At 46.0% G+C, this 18584-nt stretch overlaps 1 protein-coding gene across 1 annotated transcript in view; it reads right to left on the bottom strand.

Annotated features, from left to right (window-relative positions):
• Positions 1-11553: 11553 nt before the first annotated feature.
• Positions 11554-18584, bottom strand: part of LOC140694373 (unconventional myosin-XVI-like) — a 272327-nt gene continuing 265296 nt past the window's right edge. Inside the window, exon 28 of the mRNA XM_072957644.1 lies at positions 11554-11961. Coding sequence (XP_072813745.1) covers positions 11734-11961 — 228 coding nt within the window. The 3' untranslated portion in view covers positions 11554-11733. The remainder of the gene's footprint in view (positions 11962-18584) is intronic.

Here is an 18584-nt window from a genome sequence, read left to right as displayed (position 1 = left end):
GTCCTTAGCATTTAATAAAGCCCCCAGTGATGGATGCTGAACGTAAAATAAGCTGGCGTGGTGTCTGCTTTCTGAAAAGGCGAAACTCAAAAGACTGACCAGAGCAGACAAATCATACAAATGGACGAAAGGCTGAAGAAAATGGGGAGGAAGAGGGCAGAGACAGATGGCCAAGTTGACAAACCTTTTCTTTTTTTTCCCTTTAAGATAATTCTCCTGGGTTAGGACCACAGGACATTCTGGAGGGTCTTCTTTTTCTTTTCTTTCTTTCTTTCTTTTTTTCCTTTTTTTTTTTTTTTTGGTTTCATTTGCCTGTTTGTATTTAATCAAGGTTTGCTGTAAACAGTGAAGCCAAGCCTCTCCTGACCACGCTTACCATTAGGGGGTGGAAATGCCAAACTCCTACTTAGAATTACAACTCTACTTTGATGGAAAACCTTTCCAACCCACTCCGTTTTACATTTTTCCCCTTGGTTTTCTAAAACAGGACTGGAAAGTGCTAATGGAGTATTTTGGAACTCAGAGTCCTTTGTGGCTTTCTAAGTCTCTTTAAAAAAAAAAATCAGCCCCATCACCATTAATCAGGGCTTTTGTGTGACTGGAGAATTAGAAGCCCCACACGTGGCAGGCGGGAGACACAGAAGCCTGGCCTCGGAGAGGGAGAAGCTAAACGCGGATGGGACGACTGAGGGAAGCTGCCGCCCTGTGCCCGTGCGCTTCTGGACGCCACCCAAATTATTAATAGCCATGGTGACAGCAGTGTACGTTATATTGCTCCCTCATCGACAAGAACGGAATGTCAGGCTGTGGGGACTGGGACATGGAAACTATGCGGGCTGGCTCAGTGGGGTTTTATTTTCTCCTTTTGAGGGCTTTCTGTTCTTTGTGCTTTTTACCACGGCTCGGGGGCAAACATCTTCGTGGGTGACGAGCAGGAACTGAGCTCATGGGAACTGCCCGGCAGTGATCCTCAGATGACTTAACATGATGTGTACAGAGGGATGGGAGGGAGCGTGAGTCCACACGTGATGATCCGAGCCACCCACGAGAGTAAGCCTGGGCCACTCTGCCCTGACTCACTGGTGGCAACGCCCATTCCATGATAGGCTGGCCTCAGATTTCCTTTTGATCAGGAAAAGAGTAGCTTTTTTTTTTTTTTTTTTTGCCACTGATGTTGAGATTAACTCAAAAAGAGGAGCAGGAACTGGATGGCCCCAGACCCCACTAAACCTCTCGGACAAAAGCCAGCAGGGGGCACAGAAACACACTTACTGCACCGGGCAAGTGTAAAGACAGGGATGAAAAAGCCATTTAAAACAAAAATCTGGGGTGGCATAAAGTAATTCCCCCCTTCATTGCTTGTTTCTTCTGTTTGCTCCTCCCAGTTCTGCGGCAGCGTAACCGGCCTGCAGCCCACGTGCGTCTGAGGCGCACGGCATGACGTCCCCTAGAGCCGTCGCGAGAAGGCCCCCCCCAGCAAGGCGAGCAGACCCCTTCACCTCACACAGAGCCAGAACGAAGGAGAAGGAAAAGCGGTGATTTTCCCTTGCGACAAGACGTCTTAGGGTTCGCTCTCTGCCACGTGTGACACACAGCGCCGTTCACCATATTGGTCACGTTACGCATGTTCATCTAATAACTGGGAGTCTGTCCCTGCTGACAGCCTCCCCCCACCCACCCGCCTCTGTAAACACAGATCTGATCCTTTTCTCTGTGCGTTCGTTCGTTCGTTTGATTTTGAGGTGTTCCTGACCTCCGACACAGGGGTGCCTCCTGACGCACTATGTGAGTCTTAACACATTCCTTCAGCTGTCTATTCAAAGGCATGTTGGTACCTTCGGCACCTAGTGTACAGAACTGAAGAATTTCCCCAGACGTCTGACAGTTAAACTGGTGCATCAGGCTTATTTCGCTTCTGCTCCTTCCAAGTTTTGGGCAGCATCTGGCTCTCCTCCCGGTCTCAGGATTAACCTGTTGTTGCCTCCGAGCCACGTGTTCTCATAGTGGCTGGGTCTGGGTGCCTTGAGCCTTGCTGCTGCTGCCGCCGCTCCTTCACCCAGCGGCCCAGACTGTGACCCATTCAAGACCTGGAGCTCCGGGTTTCTCTGGTCTTTGTAAACCCTGGGACCACTGTGGACTCGTCCCTTAGTGAGTTCTCAAAAAAACCGACTGACGGTATCAAAGCCCAAAGGTCTTGTCTCTGAAATTATTCCTTAAGAAGCCATTCACTTCGTTGTTGCTGTTTTTCCCACAAAACAATCGGGGGAAAGATTACCACACACCAAACACGTAATCCTTTAACTTGAACAACAGAAAAAACTTAGGCTGCCTGCCCGGTCGGGTTTCAGGTTTCCTCACCGTCCGTGTGTTTAGCACGTGCTGCGGGGCAGCCGCTAGAGCCTTCTCAGTTGCTTTGATTTCAGGATCTGCCCAGATTTTATGGAGACTCACACATGAAGTCTTTAAATTCCCACTTCACATTTCTTTCCACAACTTTAGATTTCAAAGATTTCTTCTGGGCCCTCCCGGGAAGAAGCGTGCACGTCGGGCCTTTGTGTGGCCCCCCTCACTCCCCCCGGTGGTCGGGTGGGATGTTCTGTGCTTACTTGCAGTCCTAAAAGACACTGCTTTGACCCTGGTAAACGCTGGCGCTCTGAATTCCGTGTGTTTCCCTGTCGTTTTCCTTGGGCTTGCCCGGGCGAGGTCTGACACCGTCAGATCATTGGGGGAGGGGGGCTTTATTTCCGATTTCACATCACTTTTATTTTCATCATTCAGAAAGAACACCTCGTCTTGGGAATAAGCGTCAGAGCAAACTTGGAAGACAATGGGCTCATGTTTCCAGCACAGTTAACCCTTGAAGCCACTTTTCTGTTTTGTTTTTTTAACTTATGTATATGCTCTTAAAACTGGTGCCTTGACTAAGTTGCATTCTTCTGACTAGAGACAAGCTTCCCCTTCCTCTGGGCACTACCATCGCTTTTGTATTTTCTGGCTGGGACAAATTCGTATTTTGGCTATTCTATCTTGTTTCCTCAAAAATGTCAATTATCCTATGATGATGAGTTTTGTAACATTTTAGAATTATCGTTTAGCAATTTATTGTACATCCACTCACCTCTCAGCCCCCAACACACACACACACACACACACGACTAGTACTCGTTTGAATGAGTGGGTATCAGACTCCAGCACGTGGCACATCATAGTGACTGGCCTCTTAGTTTTCTCTTTTCAGGGGTAAAATAGACTAGCAAATAGGACATATTTGTTCTTTTTCTTCCTTTGCCTCAGGGTTGCCTGCGATCACTGAGGAAAAGCAAACCTTCAGTATTCTGTTGCTACTCAAAGAGCTACAGATGGTTGAGGGGCAGAGCAGGCAAGTGCTAAGCAGCAGCTCTGGGTGAGATGATGACAGCCCACGTCTGCTCAGGTGACAGGCCACTCCCCCACGGGCCGCTCCAGCTCACGCTCACCTCGACGGCGCGTGCTGCATGGATGTAGCCCCCCGCTTTTATTGTTAAGCATACTGGGGATCACGACAGGAAAGAACATTTTATGCTCAAACAGCTAGTGCATGGGGAAGGCGATGTATTCTGACAGCAAATTCTACTTCAGCTAACTGGATTTCTTTTCTTCTTTTCCCCTTTCCTCCTCAATTTCATTCTTCTTTTTTAATTTTGAATTTCTCCATCTTTTCATAAACGAATGCAATCTGTTTGCATTTACTGTGATTTCGTAGGTGTCTGGCGACACCCTGGCACCTCGCGCGCTGCTCTCACTGCGCCGCGCGCTGGAGCGGCTCGCGGACGCCGTCAGCCCCGCCTCTCTGTGAGTTAGCCCCGTGAGTTTTCCTTTTCGAGGTTTTGAATGTTTCCTCTATTTGTCTGAAGTGTAAACTGTCTGTGTCATTTCTTGTAGTGTTTCTCTTGTAATTTTAATAAAAGAACCCAAACTTGGTCACTGGAAGCACTCCAAACCCACTCCTGCGCTGTGTTGGCCCCAGGACCCCCTTGGGTTCTGCTGCCATGGCAGGGCCTGGGCTCGCCTCTGGGTTCCTCTGTCCCAGAGGTGACATTTGCCCTTGAGAAGCCTGTGTGTGCTCCGGGCGCTCACTGCTCAGAGGGCTTGTTCCTTCTAAGTGCTTTCAGTGGATAGAGCTGGGATTTTTTTTTCAATATTTTATTCTGAAAATGAAATCAAATCTGAAAGCGCAGAGTTCTTCCTCACATGTCTTCGTTCCAAGTCTACATGCACCCTTCTTTTCCCACCATTGCCAGCAACTGTAACATGTTAACTCATTTGCCAGACCTATCGTAAAACTAAGCAGGTCAGCCTTACCTTCGTGATACCAAGTTATCAGCAGAGTTACTAAGTCAAGTTCAAGGTGTCTTTGAATTTCTTTTTGTCTTTGGACTCTGTTCTAGTAAAGATATAGTTAAGATACTTGTTAAAAGTTACCTAAATTAATTCCTGTAATACATATGATGAGATTATTATACTGATACGCTTCTTGGTTCATTTGTATCTGTATTTAATTTTAAGATTTTTTATTATTTGGATTAAATTTACTTTTTAATATGTAAAACACTTAGATGGGCCAAATTTGTGTAAAAAAATGCTTAGAGATTTCTTATCCCCAATGCTATCTCTTTGAGCTCATTTCCACCAATCTCCTATGCAGATCTTCCTTGACGTCCAAAGACGGGGTTACGTCCCAAGAAACCAACCTATTGTTAGGTTGAAAATAGTGTGAAAATGCTTTTAAAACACCTGATCTCCTGAGCATCACAGCTTAGCTTAGCCTGCGTTAAACGTGCTCAGAATGCTTCCATTAGCTGAGAGCTGGGCAAAATCATCCAACACAAAACCTGTTTTATAAAAAAAGGGTTGACTAGCTCATGCACCTCATTGACATCCGTACTGAAAGTGAACCAGCATGGCCGCTGGGTGCGGAGCTGTCAGTGTGGAAGCGGCGGCTCCCTGCTGCCGCCCAGCTTCACGAGAGGGGGCCCGTCACACCACGTGAAAACGAACTCCAGACAGAGGCTGCATTTTTTCACAACACCTGCCTTACGACTTATTTTCCTGTATCTGGCTGCGCCATAGGCACGGTCCCGAACGCAGGTGAAAACCACTGGGCACAGCCCACAGCCACCGTGTCCCTCACTCCACCATGCTTGTCCGTGACGGCAGCCGGTTGCCACCGAAGCCACAGCCCTGCCTTCAACGGGCACTTTATTTCCCACAGCTCTGGGCGTTAAGTGTGTCCTTCACCAGCGGATACGCAGACTACCGGTGTCTCATTCTTTAGTGCCAGCGGCATCTCTGCTGCCTTCAAGTCTAACAGGTCAGGTAAGTCATAGCAGATTCTTTTCTGAGAGCCTGGTGTCCGCAGATACTCCTGGTACCAGTGACCGCGCTGGGGAGGGTTCCGGGGAAGGAACATCGACTCTGGCTAGTGTCTCCCAGACTTTTCACAAGAATATAAAAAGGCTTCCAGAATCTGAATTTTTGCTGAATTTGACAAAGTTACAAAGATGCCTCCAGAATCAGAGTTGAGTCACACTTTACCTGCCAGGCTGGAAAGCTGTCCCCTAAATTACCTACAACTTACTTATTTCAACAGACCGTCGCTCGCCCCAGAGACTGTGCTCTGGGCACCATTTCCTCACCTTGCTGAAGTCACGGTAGTTTGTTTCTCTGCTACTTCGTGGCCCTTGACTGTGCTGAAGCAGTTAGGTGTTCTGCTGAATTTGTTTGTGCTACCCTCTTAGGGAAGGGCTGAAATGTGCAGGTGTGACGTCCATTTGAGATCATTTTCCTGGAGTGGGGGGAGGGTTGCTGGGAAGGCTGAATGAATGACCAGGCAATGTTCCTGCTTGACTAGTCTCAGTGGCCCAGGATCTCTGATACCTGGGCACTGTCTCCCTCTCTGAACGGGCCCTTATGTGTCCTAATTCCAACAATTCTGCGTGGCTGATGATGGAAAAGAGAGGTGTCATGAGTTGATGTGTTTGGCTTCTCTCGCTGGAGTGTCCCGTTCATTAAGCCCCTTGCAGTTGGCCCTGAACCCCGTGTGTGTCCATGAAGAACTGTGGCACCAGCTCCTACTGTGGGCGTGGGGTGCTCCTGTGTCCACGTGAGGCTGTGGCTTCCTTTCGTAATTCTGTTGTCACTCTGCTCTACGTTTCTGGCATTTCTCACGTTTTCTGGTCTACCGGAAGTCCTGTATGCTGATTTAAATATTAAGTAATATTTTATATTATTTTTAAGGATTTGGCATGGGATCAGAAGGACATGACAAATGCTACAGTCTGGTAACCTTGGAAACACCTGCACTGGCTTTCATTCATTCATTGACGCATTATTTCATTTATTCACCTGCCAGGGGAGGCTGCTGCTCTCGGTGTGCCAAGGATTGAGCAACACCAAGAGTCTGGGAATGACAACAGCTCTCCAAATGCAGAACTTTCTTTCCCCTATGATGCACATGTACTGTGCAACCTATTTATATAAAAATATGGAAAATGCTACTTTTGTAGCATTGATTATTTTGAAGGGGAGGATAAATTAGGAGTTTGGGATTAGCAGATACAAACTATACAAAATAGATAAACAACAAGGTCTTACCGTGTAGCACAGGGAACTATACACATAGTTGGTGATAACCTATAATGGAAAAGAATGTATATATATAATATATATATATTATATATATATATAAATATATATATATATGTATAATATTATATATATACCTGAATCACTGTGCTGTATACCAGAATCTAACATAACATGGTAAATCAACTGTACTTCTTCGGTAACAACAAAAAAAGACGATTTTATTCAACAGTAACGTTGGTAAACCACAATGGGGACTCTGCCAGGCAGACTGGCTCTGCTTGTTATCATTCACGACCTCGTTCGATGGATTTCAGTTTAACAGAGCCCCCAAAGTGGGTTCAATAAGAAAATCACCCTTCAGAAGGTGACAGACTTTATCCACTTTGCAACCAATTGTTTTAGATCATGGACCTCCATCCTCTTTGTTTGCTGAAATCTTAAAAGATAAAAACCTCAAATTGAATTTAGTTTTATTCCATTTTTCTTCAGAGCTTTGATCTCCCTCCCCTTGGAATGTATCAGTACTTTCATTCTCTTTGATTTTCTGTAGACTTTGGAGACTGAGTGGTGGCATCAGGGAAGCGTCCCCTGGGCGAGCTCTGGAGACCTCCTTTGAAGCCGCACGCGCTTCCCGGGCTGTGGGGGAGGCAGGCCAGCAGATACGCCAGGACGTCTGTCGATGACGAATTCAAAGGAAGGAGAAGACACACTTGATGCGTTCCTATTATAAAACAACAGTTGAAATAACTGCATAGATTTATTCACCTTTAATATTTTCTTGTGAGACGACACCGAGATTTTCTTCTGCCATTGTAATGACCTGGTCCGCTACATAAAATCCAGATTATATTGTGCTGTCCAATCACAAAAAAGTGATATTTGAGGTATAAATAGATTTTTTAAAAATCCGAAAAGTGATCTGAGAAATCAGAACAGGTGCTAGAGATGTATTATAGGCAGCTAATAAGACTTACCCTTTGAAAAAGTCATCTTTAAAGTTTTACAAAGCATCCTGGATTTTAGAGAAACTTACTGAAACCACAATAATGGGAACATCCCAGGGGTCTGCAGTACTTAGGTAAAGAGAAAAACTACAAAGGTAATTCTTCCAGGCTCTAACTCAGCATGCTACAACCCCTTGCTATGTGGGTAACTTTGTAACACACACGGGTAGAACACTGTAGAATCTGTTTGATAAAGTCATTGCTTATGAATAAGATGTAAAGGAAATAGAATGGGGGTGAAGAATGTATTTTTAGTTTTCTGAAAGCAGTGTTACTGTTCTGGGAAACCATGAACATTGTAGAGAATTTACCATTACACAATAAAAGGAAATATAATTGCTCTCATCTCCATTGCATGGATTTTTATGTGCAGCTAAAAACAATTTGAAAAATGTGATGAAATTACACCAAACTTTTCCTTGGAACACCGTTGGGTTTTTATTTTTATTTTCCCAGCTTTGAAAATTTTTTTGCTGAAAATTTCCCAATGAGAATTAAAAATAAAAATTTTTAACTTCTAACTAAAGATATACATTTAAAAGGTGGAAAAAGTTAGCAGTGCAGAGCAATAGCCAGTGGGTGAAATGTTTCCACTGCAGAGTGCCCTTATGTAACAGCCTCATGTCCTTCGCTGTGACAGAAGCTGAGGTGGATGTCTGGCTGAAAGTGGTTAAGAATAGAATTTTCCCAGAAATGTATCCACACTTCTAGACTATGGAATTCACAATGTATTTCTTGTCCCAGTTGTGTAATGTTCATATGCGACGGTCATTTCCAAACCTAAGATTTTAACTTGTTGTTGCTTTCATTGGGTAGCAGAATTCTACTAAATTATATACCACTATTTAAGAATACTGAGGACATATTTTTCCACTGTAGAAAATACCTTTTAAATCATTTTAACCCACCCTAAACATTTTGATAGCAGTTTTTAGTAACCTCTCATAAAGTATTATTTTTAAAAGCAATAAGATTGGGCAGTTTTTGAACAGAGGATAATAATTCATACCAACTATGTTGCTAAACATAAGGTCTCAGGCCCAACAATCCATCATAATTCGTACCTTATGGTCTGATAGCAATTAAAACACCATCATTAAATACACTGCAAACATACATAATTGTGGAAATCTTGCTTATGTGGAAAAGCATTCAGTGCTTTATTATCCAGAACAGTACCTTTATTATTTTGACAATGTTGTAATTGTTGAGGAACTTAAAGAATCATTCCAAGGGGACCTTTAATGCCCACACAGATTTGGACTTTATCCCATATTACGACGACTGGTAATGCTGTTAATGCCATCACGGCTGTGAATGCTCTGAGTCTCAGCTGACTTTCCTGTCCTGTAAGTGGAACAGGCCTGATCAGCCGGCTGTAAGGCAGTGAGGGCCACAGATTGAAACCCCTGCGCTGCGGAGTCCAGACCGCAAAGCACAAAAGGCGGGACTTCTGAGTTCAGAGACTGTTTCAGAAAGTCTTCCCGGGGTCGGCCTTTAGCTCTAGAAGATGAAGGACCCTGGATGAGACACAGGCACCACTGGACAGAGTAAATACTCACTTACACGTGATGCTCATGCTGCCTGGAATGGGTGACGGGCAGGTCCGGGTGGCCGCTGCCCGAGCCCCGGACTGCCGGAGCCGCACGTGCAGAGCAACCGGAACAGTCACAGCAGGTGCTCGGCGCACGTTCTCACAAGCTCTCACAAGTCTCATGCTTGAACTGTTCGCTTTTCACTCTGGTGTAAATAAGCACACTGTGTGTGTGTGTGTGCAGAGAAATCCAGCTCACTGTTTTAATTTAACAAAGGTCGTGAAGTGCCTCCAGTGTGAAGGCCTGGCCAAGGAAGAGGTGGCTCGCAGGAGGCTGGCATCACTGTTGCTCTGTGGCTGAGGTTAGGCAGTCGGACGTCAGGGGCAGAGGGAAGAAAGGCGGGGAGTGGGGCTGGATTGTTGTCAAGCTGGAGAGGGGCAGACACCTCCCTGAGATTGTCGGGTGATGTCAGCCATGTTACCACTTGACCATGTCTTCACAGTCTCTTAATGTCCTGCATTCTGATGCTTTGACATCTGGGCCTTGCTGACACTGGAGCGACTGCCCCTCCCCAGGCCAGCCTGGTTCTAGAGGGAGAAAACCCCAACCATTCTAGGACCACACCCCAGCCACCCCCTTTATCTGCCTCTCCCTCTCCAGGCCACTGTCCCCCTGCCCCGGGCCAGCCACCAGACAACCAAGGCAGCCTCTGTACCTGAGAGCCAGCTGGAACGACTGACCCGTCACTGCCACATACGCACACCCAGCCTCGCGTTCCTCCCCAGGAAACCACAAAACAAGCTTGCCGCCCCGCCCCCACCCCGCTTCCACTGCCTCCAGCCGCACCCGGGGGCCTCTCCACGTGGCACCCCCCCCCGCCCTGCCCCCGGTGCAGTGTGGGGTTTGTGAGTCTAACGAACTGTCTTTGCAGTGGAAGTCCTCTCCTGATTTACTGGCCTGTTATTATTCCTAAACTGACATATGCCTGCCTAGGAGTTACACATGAATAACCACGAATATCTTCGTTTTACAGACTATAGTTACCAAAGGGGAGGGGGGAGAGGGGTACATTAGGCATCTGGATGAACAGAAACACACTACTACATATAAAATAGATAAACAACAAGGACCTACAAGGAACTATATTCTGGTGATAATCTGTAATGGAAAAGAATCTGAAAAAAATACACATATATGTGTGTGTATATGTATAAGTGAATCACTTCGCTGTACACCTGAAACTAACATCGTATACCAACTATATTTCCATAAAAAATAAAATTCAATAAAAAATTTGTTTTAAAATAAACCATAATGCCTGAAGCTGGCAAGATGCTGTGAGAAGAATGTAGGAAGGGAGGCCGTGGGAATGAGACGTCCTCCTTGCCCTTACTTATCCAATCAGGAGACGGAAAAGTTTGTGCAAAACAACATGACCAGCACATAAACACCAGCACAGAAGAACAGAGTTGTACCCTTTTATTGCCACAGTAACTTTTCAAAGGTGGGTATGAATACAAAGTTCCAAAGAGCAAGACATGATGGTCTGATGCCAGTACTCAGAACTTCCTAGCAGTGGGCAGAAGCCATGGATAAGCAAGACCTGTGCATCCAAGGAGGCAGAGGGTTCGGGGTGGCGAGCCTGCAGGGAAGCTCTGCAGGGACCAGGTCTTGTGGAGCAGCCTGGCCGCTGCAGCCAGAGGCTCTCAGTGTGCTGCCCTGCACTAGGCAGACCTTTGAGTGGACACGATCCCTTCACGCCCCAGCTATGAATCTGAAGCCCTGTGAGTGAGTTGAAGCGAGCGCCTCACTTCCTGTAACCCCTGCCCAAGTCAGGAGATGAGATTTAAGTAAAGAGCTCCCAACCCACACGCCCAGAAATACGAGGCACGGGAAGGCACCGCCTGCTGACCAGTGAATGAAGCAGAAGACATGGGATTGCAGCCAGGGGTTTGCACGGCTCCACACGGCGAAGCAAAAACAACGATACCGTCTCAGCGTTTTCAGGTACTTTACATTAAAAAAAAACAAACATTAAAGGTATGTGGGAAAAAATTCTAGAAATGATGTTTTAAAATCTGTATTTTGAAGAAAGGGAGCACCACCAATTGCATAAAGATATAAAACACAGTAACAAACGTAAGGAACGATCAGGATCGGAACTGCAATAAAACACAAACACCTACAAAGAAAGAGAACGTATGTCCTGTACAGTGTGTCCCAGGGTGACCGGAGCACAGTCGCGCGCGGTCGGACCGCGCAGACACGGCTGCGCAGCGTGCGTGGGCCCCTCCTCCCTGGCGTCCCCTCCCTCCGCGGCCGCCCTTGGCCCGGCCTCGCTCTCGCTCCCTCGGGGTCGCAATGCCCAGGTCCGCGGGGCCTGAAAATCTGAGCGTACCCCGGGTGGGAAAGCGCACACGCACACACATGCATGCACGCGCGCGCGCACACGCCCGGGGGTCGCGTGCACTTAGCGGGCTGTCCTGTGCTTTGCGTGGAGACGTGCGGCCTGAGCGCCCCGATGCTCCCGACGCCGCCCCGCCCGCGAGCCCGGAGCCCGCGCCGCCTCACAGGGTGGTGTCCCAGAACTGGGAGGGCAGCCGGCTGCAGGAGGCCCCCTCGGGCTTCTTCAGAAGGGTGGGCTTCTTGCAGGGAGGCGGGGGCGGCGCCCTGGGCTCCGAGCGGCGCAGGATCTGCGGCCAGTCCCCCCGCTCCTCGCAGAGCCGCCGCCGCCAGTCCAGCAGCTCCTGCAGCGCCGCGCTCTCGTTCTCCGAGAGCCGCAGCTGGTGGATCACCTGCGGGAAGAGAGGGGGAAACGGTAGCACCAAACACTGCGGACGCGTGAGGAGGGCCACAGGGCCACCCACCTGGACCCGGGGCGCCGGCCGGGGCACATGCACCCCGGCCCCGCTCGGAAGCCTCCCGGCTCTGCTGCCCCGAGAGCAGCGCGCCCAGGGCTCGGCGGTGGGCTGCAGAATTAAGACAATAAATGGAACTTGTGGAACAGTTAGGAGGGGGCCCTGGTCAGCATCTGATGTAAACCCAGGGATACTAGAAGGAATGCAGTGTCTGTTTGCCGTCTCATTGTATACACTCTTACAGCATCACCCACTTGGTCATTTAATGTATCGCAACTGTAATTCCGTCTGTAATAGATGTGCGTGGATTTCTGAAGTCTCACACCATTCCAGAATCCACTCCTCTGCCTACTCACAGTTACTAGTCGACATCTTTTGAGGTCATGTGACCCCATTCTGACCACCATGCATTAACCAGGGGGTCCGCAGAGATGGGAACTTCAGGGGCCGTGGGAGCAGGGCATCACAACGTGCAACTGTATCGGCTGCTTCATCGGCTTCCTTGAGGTCCCTGGAGAGGCAGAGCTTGCCCGCCGGGGGCGACTGGGATCCTTCCACACAAGCAGGCTACATGGTGTGGGTTCCCTCTACTGCCTGCAACCAGTAATCTGGAACCGCTGTGCATGGCAGAGACCGATTTTTCTGTCAATTCTACAGTGAGTATGCTGGTTGAAAAAAATGAGATTCTGGACATCAGAATGGGGGTACTGGGGAGGATTCAGAGGAAGTGAGACAGCTCAGCCCGCCTTCAAAGCACCTGCTACTTTGTTCCTGCGTCACCTCCAGCCTCTCCATCAAGACAAAGGAGAATGAAACAAAGGCACCACTGGTTGGCTTAGGTGAGAACAGTCATCTGAAAACAACAAGGACCGTCAGCGTCCCAGGACAGGTCTGGGCACCCGGGCCTACAGCCGACAGAAGAAGATTTTTAAAGCCTAGAACCAAAGAGATGGGCAGAACATTGAGACATGATGTTAAAACACAGAAGCCAGGAGGTCAAATGCATGTCTGTAGTGCAAAACTAGATTTCTGGAACTGGTTATTAGCAAAAGGGGGTCGCCCCAAATTGAATCTATTGATAACCACATTAAAAAAAGGAAAGCAAGACTATGATTGCCCAATCCCTGAAGCAAGCTCCAGGCACTGATCAAAAGTGAGCTGCGCAAACACTACACCCCTTGAAAAGGGTGTTTTTCTCTAGTTTCCAGGATTGTACCAGAATGACCTGCAAACCGGGCATTTTCCTGCTGGGAAGACTCTTGTGGAAGCCGGAAAGCCTCCACTGTCAGGGAAGCGAGCCAAGAAAACAGGGGGGAGGGCGTGCATAAAATCAGTTATGGAATGAACACTTCAGTGCTAAGTGTGTGTCAGGTGCCTTCCTGAGCACCTTGCCGATATGAACTCGAGCAGCCCTCCCAGGAACTCCGGAAAGCACTGCAAGCCCTTTGCAGGTGGGGCACTAAGGCGCAAAAAGGTTAAGTAATTTCCCAAAGCCACATGGAAAATGGTGGAACCAGGCAGTCTGAATGCAGAGTCTGTCTTCCCAACTCTTGTCCCACAAGGCTGATTATTTATGTAAAGAATTGATGTCGAGGATCTGAAAGACCAGGGTCCCTACACCGTCTCCCTCTTTCCTTCTTTTTCTAATTGGGATTTGAGTGAAGCATGTGTTTCTTTCACTCATGTATTCGAGTTCCTCTGTCTTCTCCACTGGCGGATGCTGTGTTGATTACATTTAGCATCAGCTTGATTTACCCTGTAAATCAAATTGAATATTGAATATTTGTATGTATGTTCCCTGGCACACAGTCAGCACATAACAGCAACCTCTGAAAAACACTGTCCTTGGATTTACTCTTACGGGAGGATATTTAATGGATGGAAGTGTATCCCTCTCAGTTGTTTATTTTCCCAACATTTCATAGAGATCTCATCTTTCTGAAGTAACACAACTTCACATCGATCTATTTAGAAACAAAAGAAGGACCCTCTACATTGGATGTTTAGGTCATGGCAGGTTACTGCTCCCATTGTAAAAGTGCAAAAAAGGGGATAAATTACAAAAATCATATTTTTGAAACACTGGAAAATTCTGGTAAACTGTGAATTAGAAAAACTAACATTATGGATGGGGAGACTCTTTCCCAGCAAATGGATAACTGGATAATTACCAGCTACTTTTTTGGTCTTCTGGGGACATGTGGAGTCCTTCTGTAGGTCTCGAGAACCCTTTTTAAAAGAGAGAAAATCCATACGATATTTTGCAGCTGGATGAGACTAGATGAACCATTTGAAAACTTGAGAACCCCCAGATGCACGGTCATTTTCCCCAAGAGACGTTTGTTGAGTTCTTCAAATGCATGAGTGAGTGGGGCCCTGAGCCAAAAACTTATAAAAAGCAGAGTGAAATCGCCTAGACGTGCTTCAGAAGCAAAAAGTATGACAGGAGAGGTGATAGCCTTAAGTATCCGACAAGCCTCATCTTCAAGACTTGCAGATTTTGAAACTGAGTGGGGCACACAGCAGGAGAGCCGGGCCAGGGGCTCTGAAACGCACAGCTGGAGCTACAATAATGTTTCAGTGCTGATGAGCGCACACTGTCAGGGTCTCAGTCCACGCACAGGAGGGCGCGGCCGGAGGATTAGCGGACAACCAGAGGTAGGCTGGTTTTCCATCACAGCTCAATACTTGATTGGATTAAGGTGATCGCCTCTTGCCTTTGCTTCCTGACGCAGGCTGGTGAAATCCTCTTAGGGAGAAGGCGTCATCTGTGGTGTCTGTAGTCTGCTCACCCACAATGCCTACTATGCAACCAGAAGTTACTATACATGTGAACAGACAGGATATTTACCCAAAGCCAAAAGCTAAAACAGACTCATGGATGGTCCAGGTTTAGAGTTAGCAGAAACAGACTTTAAAATTACCTATAATTAAATGCTTAAGAAAATAGAGAAAAAGATGAATAAATAAAAGAAACAGCAGAATAGACATGCACCTAAAAGGAGCAGAAATGTAAAGAAAGTGGCAAAGCAATATTCAAAGCAATAAGTTTCCAGAACCTGGGGTGGACAAATTATGAAGTTCAGCAAACCACACACAAGATAAATCCACACACTGCCAGCAACAATAAGGACAATTTGTAATCAGTAAGACACTGTATTAAAAATGCCCAAGGTCAAAGACAAAGAAAAAAGTTTTACAAATCTAGAGGAAAAAAACCCAATTACCTTCAAAGGAGCAATCATGAGAGTGAATGCTGACTTCTAAACAGAAACGTTGGAAGCCAGAAAACCACAAATTGCAGGTTAAAGCACTGAAAGACAGTAGTTCAACCTAGGATTCTATACTCAATCAAGACATCTTGCAAAAATGAAAGAAAGCTGAAAACAATTTTTTGGACAAACGAGAACAAGGAAATTTGCTATCACAAGTCTTGCCTGTTTTTTTTTTTTTTTAAGGTGAAGAAAATGATCCAAGGTGAAAAATGGAAATTTAAGAGAGAATTAAGGACACGGGAATTCAGTCCATGGGTAAATATAAATGATATGCTTGCAGTGTCTTACAGACTTTACATCGTATGTAGAACAGCACACCAACAGCAACTGCAAGAGCCAGGAGGGAAACGTGGAGCTTAGAGGGTCGAAGGGGCCAGCGGTATTAGGGAAATGACCAGAATAACGTAATTTATTAAGGTGAAATAAATCAAGGAGTCACGCCTTATTCTCCAGCAAAAGTACAAAAAGAATAGTGAGAGGAGGTATAATTAACAAATTAATATGAAACAATAAATAATTAATCTAAAAGAAAGCAAGTAGAGTGCAAATATATATACATGTAAAGATGGAGGCCAGTTCCTAACAAAACAGAGTAGAGCATGAAAACACAATCCCAGTCTCCACCCAGCAGCTGGAGATGCTTTTCCACGACCTGATGGCTTGTGCTGTATTTATGCCGCTGCTGGTGTGCACAGACCCTCTGTCCTCGTATGAGGCACAGAATCTATCCATTCTGTATTTCTTTTCCATGCTAAACTCTTTTCAGCAGCTTTTCATAATGGCCAAAAATATATACTAGGTGTGACCCTCTGCTAAGACCTTCATAATAGGGAAGATTTGGAGAGTGAGTCACACCGCAGAAGCAGCCCATCTGCTGAGAGTGACTTTCAGCGGCTGCTGATCTGAATTAGGCTTGTGGGGAGGGATTTTGACATAAAATGTCCCAAATCCCCTGAGTCATTGCTTCCCTGGGGAAACAAACAAAAAAAAAGCTCTCTAGCCTTTCAAAGCTTCTCGGCATTTACTAAAAATATCTGAATTCCCCAGCACATTATAAAAGGTGGAAAATTTAAGACACACAAACCATTAGAAGGCATTTTCTTAATGAGGATATCGATGTCTTGAATAATGTAGTGGAGACAGACGCCCACCCTCTTTGAATCAACCACCAGGAGCTTTCGATGCTTCCGTGATAAGCAAAAATTTGACTGATGTTTGCGATAATCAACCAATGCTCAGAATAAACCTTCTCACTGAGAGATCCCATGACTGTATCTTATATTATGGAGATTAATAGGCACTGAGTAAAATCTAAGAGGTATATAAAAATAGTTGCCAGAGTGGCATAAATGAGATGCTGAAATATCAACGGTATTGATCTTTGTTAAAAAAAAAAAACACACATACAATGAATCTTCACAGGTTGTCCTAAATTAAGGCTGAAATTCTGTGTAAGGACATATGCTCGGCCACCCCTTTTGACACAGTGAAAGTCAGAGGGCACTTGAGAACTATGATCTGTGAGACAACGTGGAAAAGATCAGAAGACAGGGACCGTGTGCCCTGACTAATGACGCTCAATCTGCTTCATTTAGATTTATTAAATTTACCAGGTTATGAGGCACACAAGTCACATTTGTCAAAGACACTGTAAGAGCTTCAGTATTTTAGAACAGCAAACACATGCAACTCTGCATGTTAGTTAAGTGGTGGTCAAGTAACCTATGAGGCAGAGAAAGTATTTGCAATATTATCCAGCAGCATAGAAAATATCAAAATCGGTGTTTGGTCATTCTTTATATTTCACATCCCATTGGTGGTAACAGAAACCGTTACAACATCCCTTGCCATCATTTGCTATTTCCCAATAAATTGAATATGATTATTTATTTATTTATTTATTTATTTATTTATTTATTTATTTATTTATTTAAAATATTTCAATTATTTATTTTATTACTGGCAGGGGGCAGGTAATTAGGTTTTCTTTCTTTTTAGAGGAGGTATTGGGGATTGAACCCAGGACCCTGTGCATGCTAAGCATGAAAAATTTGGTTTGGGTATTGAAAGGGAACCATTTCTTTTCAGAAAGAAGAGAGATGACTGTGGGGTCAGGGGTGCCCCTGGCAGTGTGGCCTGGAGTTAGCCGGCTTCTCCCTGGACCTCATTTATCCTGGTTTGTTTGAAGCATAAAAGGAGCCATACCGGTGTCTTCAGTCTGGTTTTCCGTTGTTGCCAAAGATGTATCTCCCCCCACGTTATCCCTCCAGACAGCTGGTCCCTTACCTAGTTTTTCTTCTGACATGTTCTATATAATCGTGTTTGCACACAAAATCATTATCTTTCAGAACCAGAGGGCAGCACTCCCGCTGGGAAGTAAGACAGGACCCGGACCGCGGGGCTCTACGCGGCAGCACCATGAAAGTGACAAGTGTCCTGCTTCTAAACGAACTGGTGGACATGCCAGCCGTGCAAGTGTCTTGACATGAGTGGGTCAACAAGAAGGAGTCTTTTTAAGCTTTTTTTCCTTTTTTTTTTTTTTTTGTATCATTTACCTGGAGAAGGGGGCTCTGTAGAGGAAGGTCTGGAGAGACTTCAAAGAGGTGGTAACTTTGCTCTGAATTTTGAAAGACGAGATGGGCCCCAGCTGGAAAGAGGGGTGGAAAAGGCCCGGAGGCATTTCCACGGGGCTTGATGCAGACAAGTGCCGGTAATGACACTGAGCTTCCGTCTCTAACAGAGACTGGCAGACCCGCGAGGACTCTGATTCTGGTTTGAGTCTGGGTGGGATGTGGACAAACCACGTCTCTCCAGTCAGAGTGCCTGGATGGGAATCCTGAATTTGCCACCTAATGGATGTGTGACCTTGACCAAGCCCACCAGCCTCCTCACCTGTGAAGTGGGTTCACAGTCATCGTCAACCTCAGAAGGACGGGGGCGGGGGTTATATGGATGCCATATGTGAGCTGCCTTTAAGTGCCTTGAAAATGTAGGGAGCATTCTATAAATGTGGGCTCTTATGGTTTTGTCAATTGTTAACTCTTTGACTCGAGAAAACCCTCAAACATACTGACTTATGATTATCTTGATGACTCAATCGGATAATGTTAAATCAAAGTAGTTTGCATGATTTGTGGCCCTATGTAAATATAACATGTTCTTTTCCTTCCTGATTAACAAGAAGATCTCAAAATACTGGATTTATAACATAACTATGATTTCTATACGATTTAAAATAAAGAAAATTATGCAAGAAGAAAATGACAAAAGGTCTAGATGTCTTTC

Source organism: Vicugna pacos, unplaced genomic scaffold, assembly GCF_048564905.1.
Source record: "Vicugna pacos unplaced genomic scaffold, VicPac4 scaffold_21, whole genome shotgun sequence".
Lineage (NCBI taxonomy): Eukaryota > Metazoa > Chordata > Mammalia > Artiodactyla > Camelidae > Vicugna > Vicugna pacos.
This window is presented reverse-complemented; position numbering and strand designations above follow the sequence as displayed.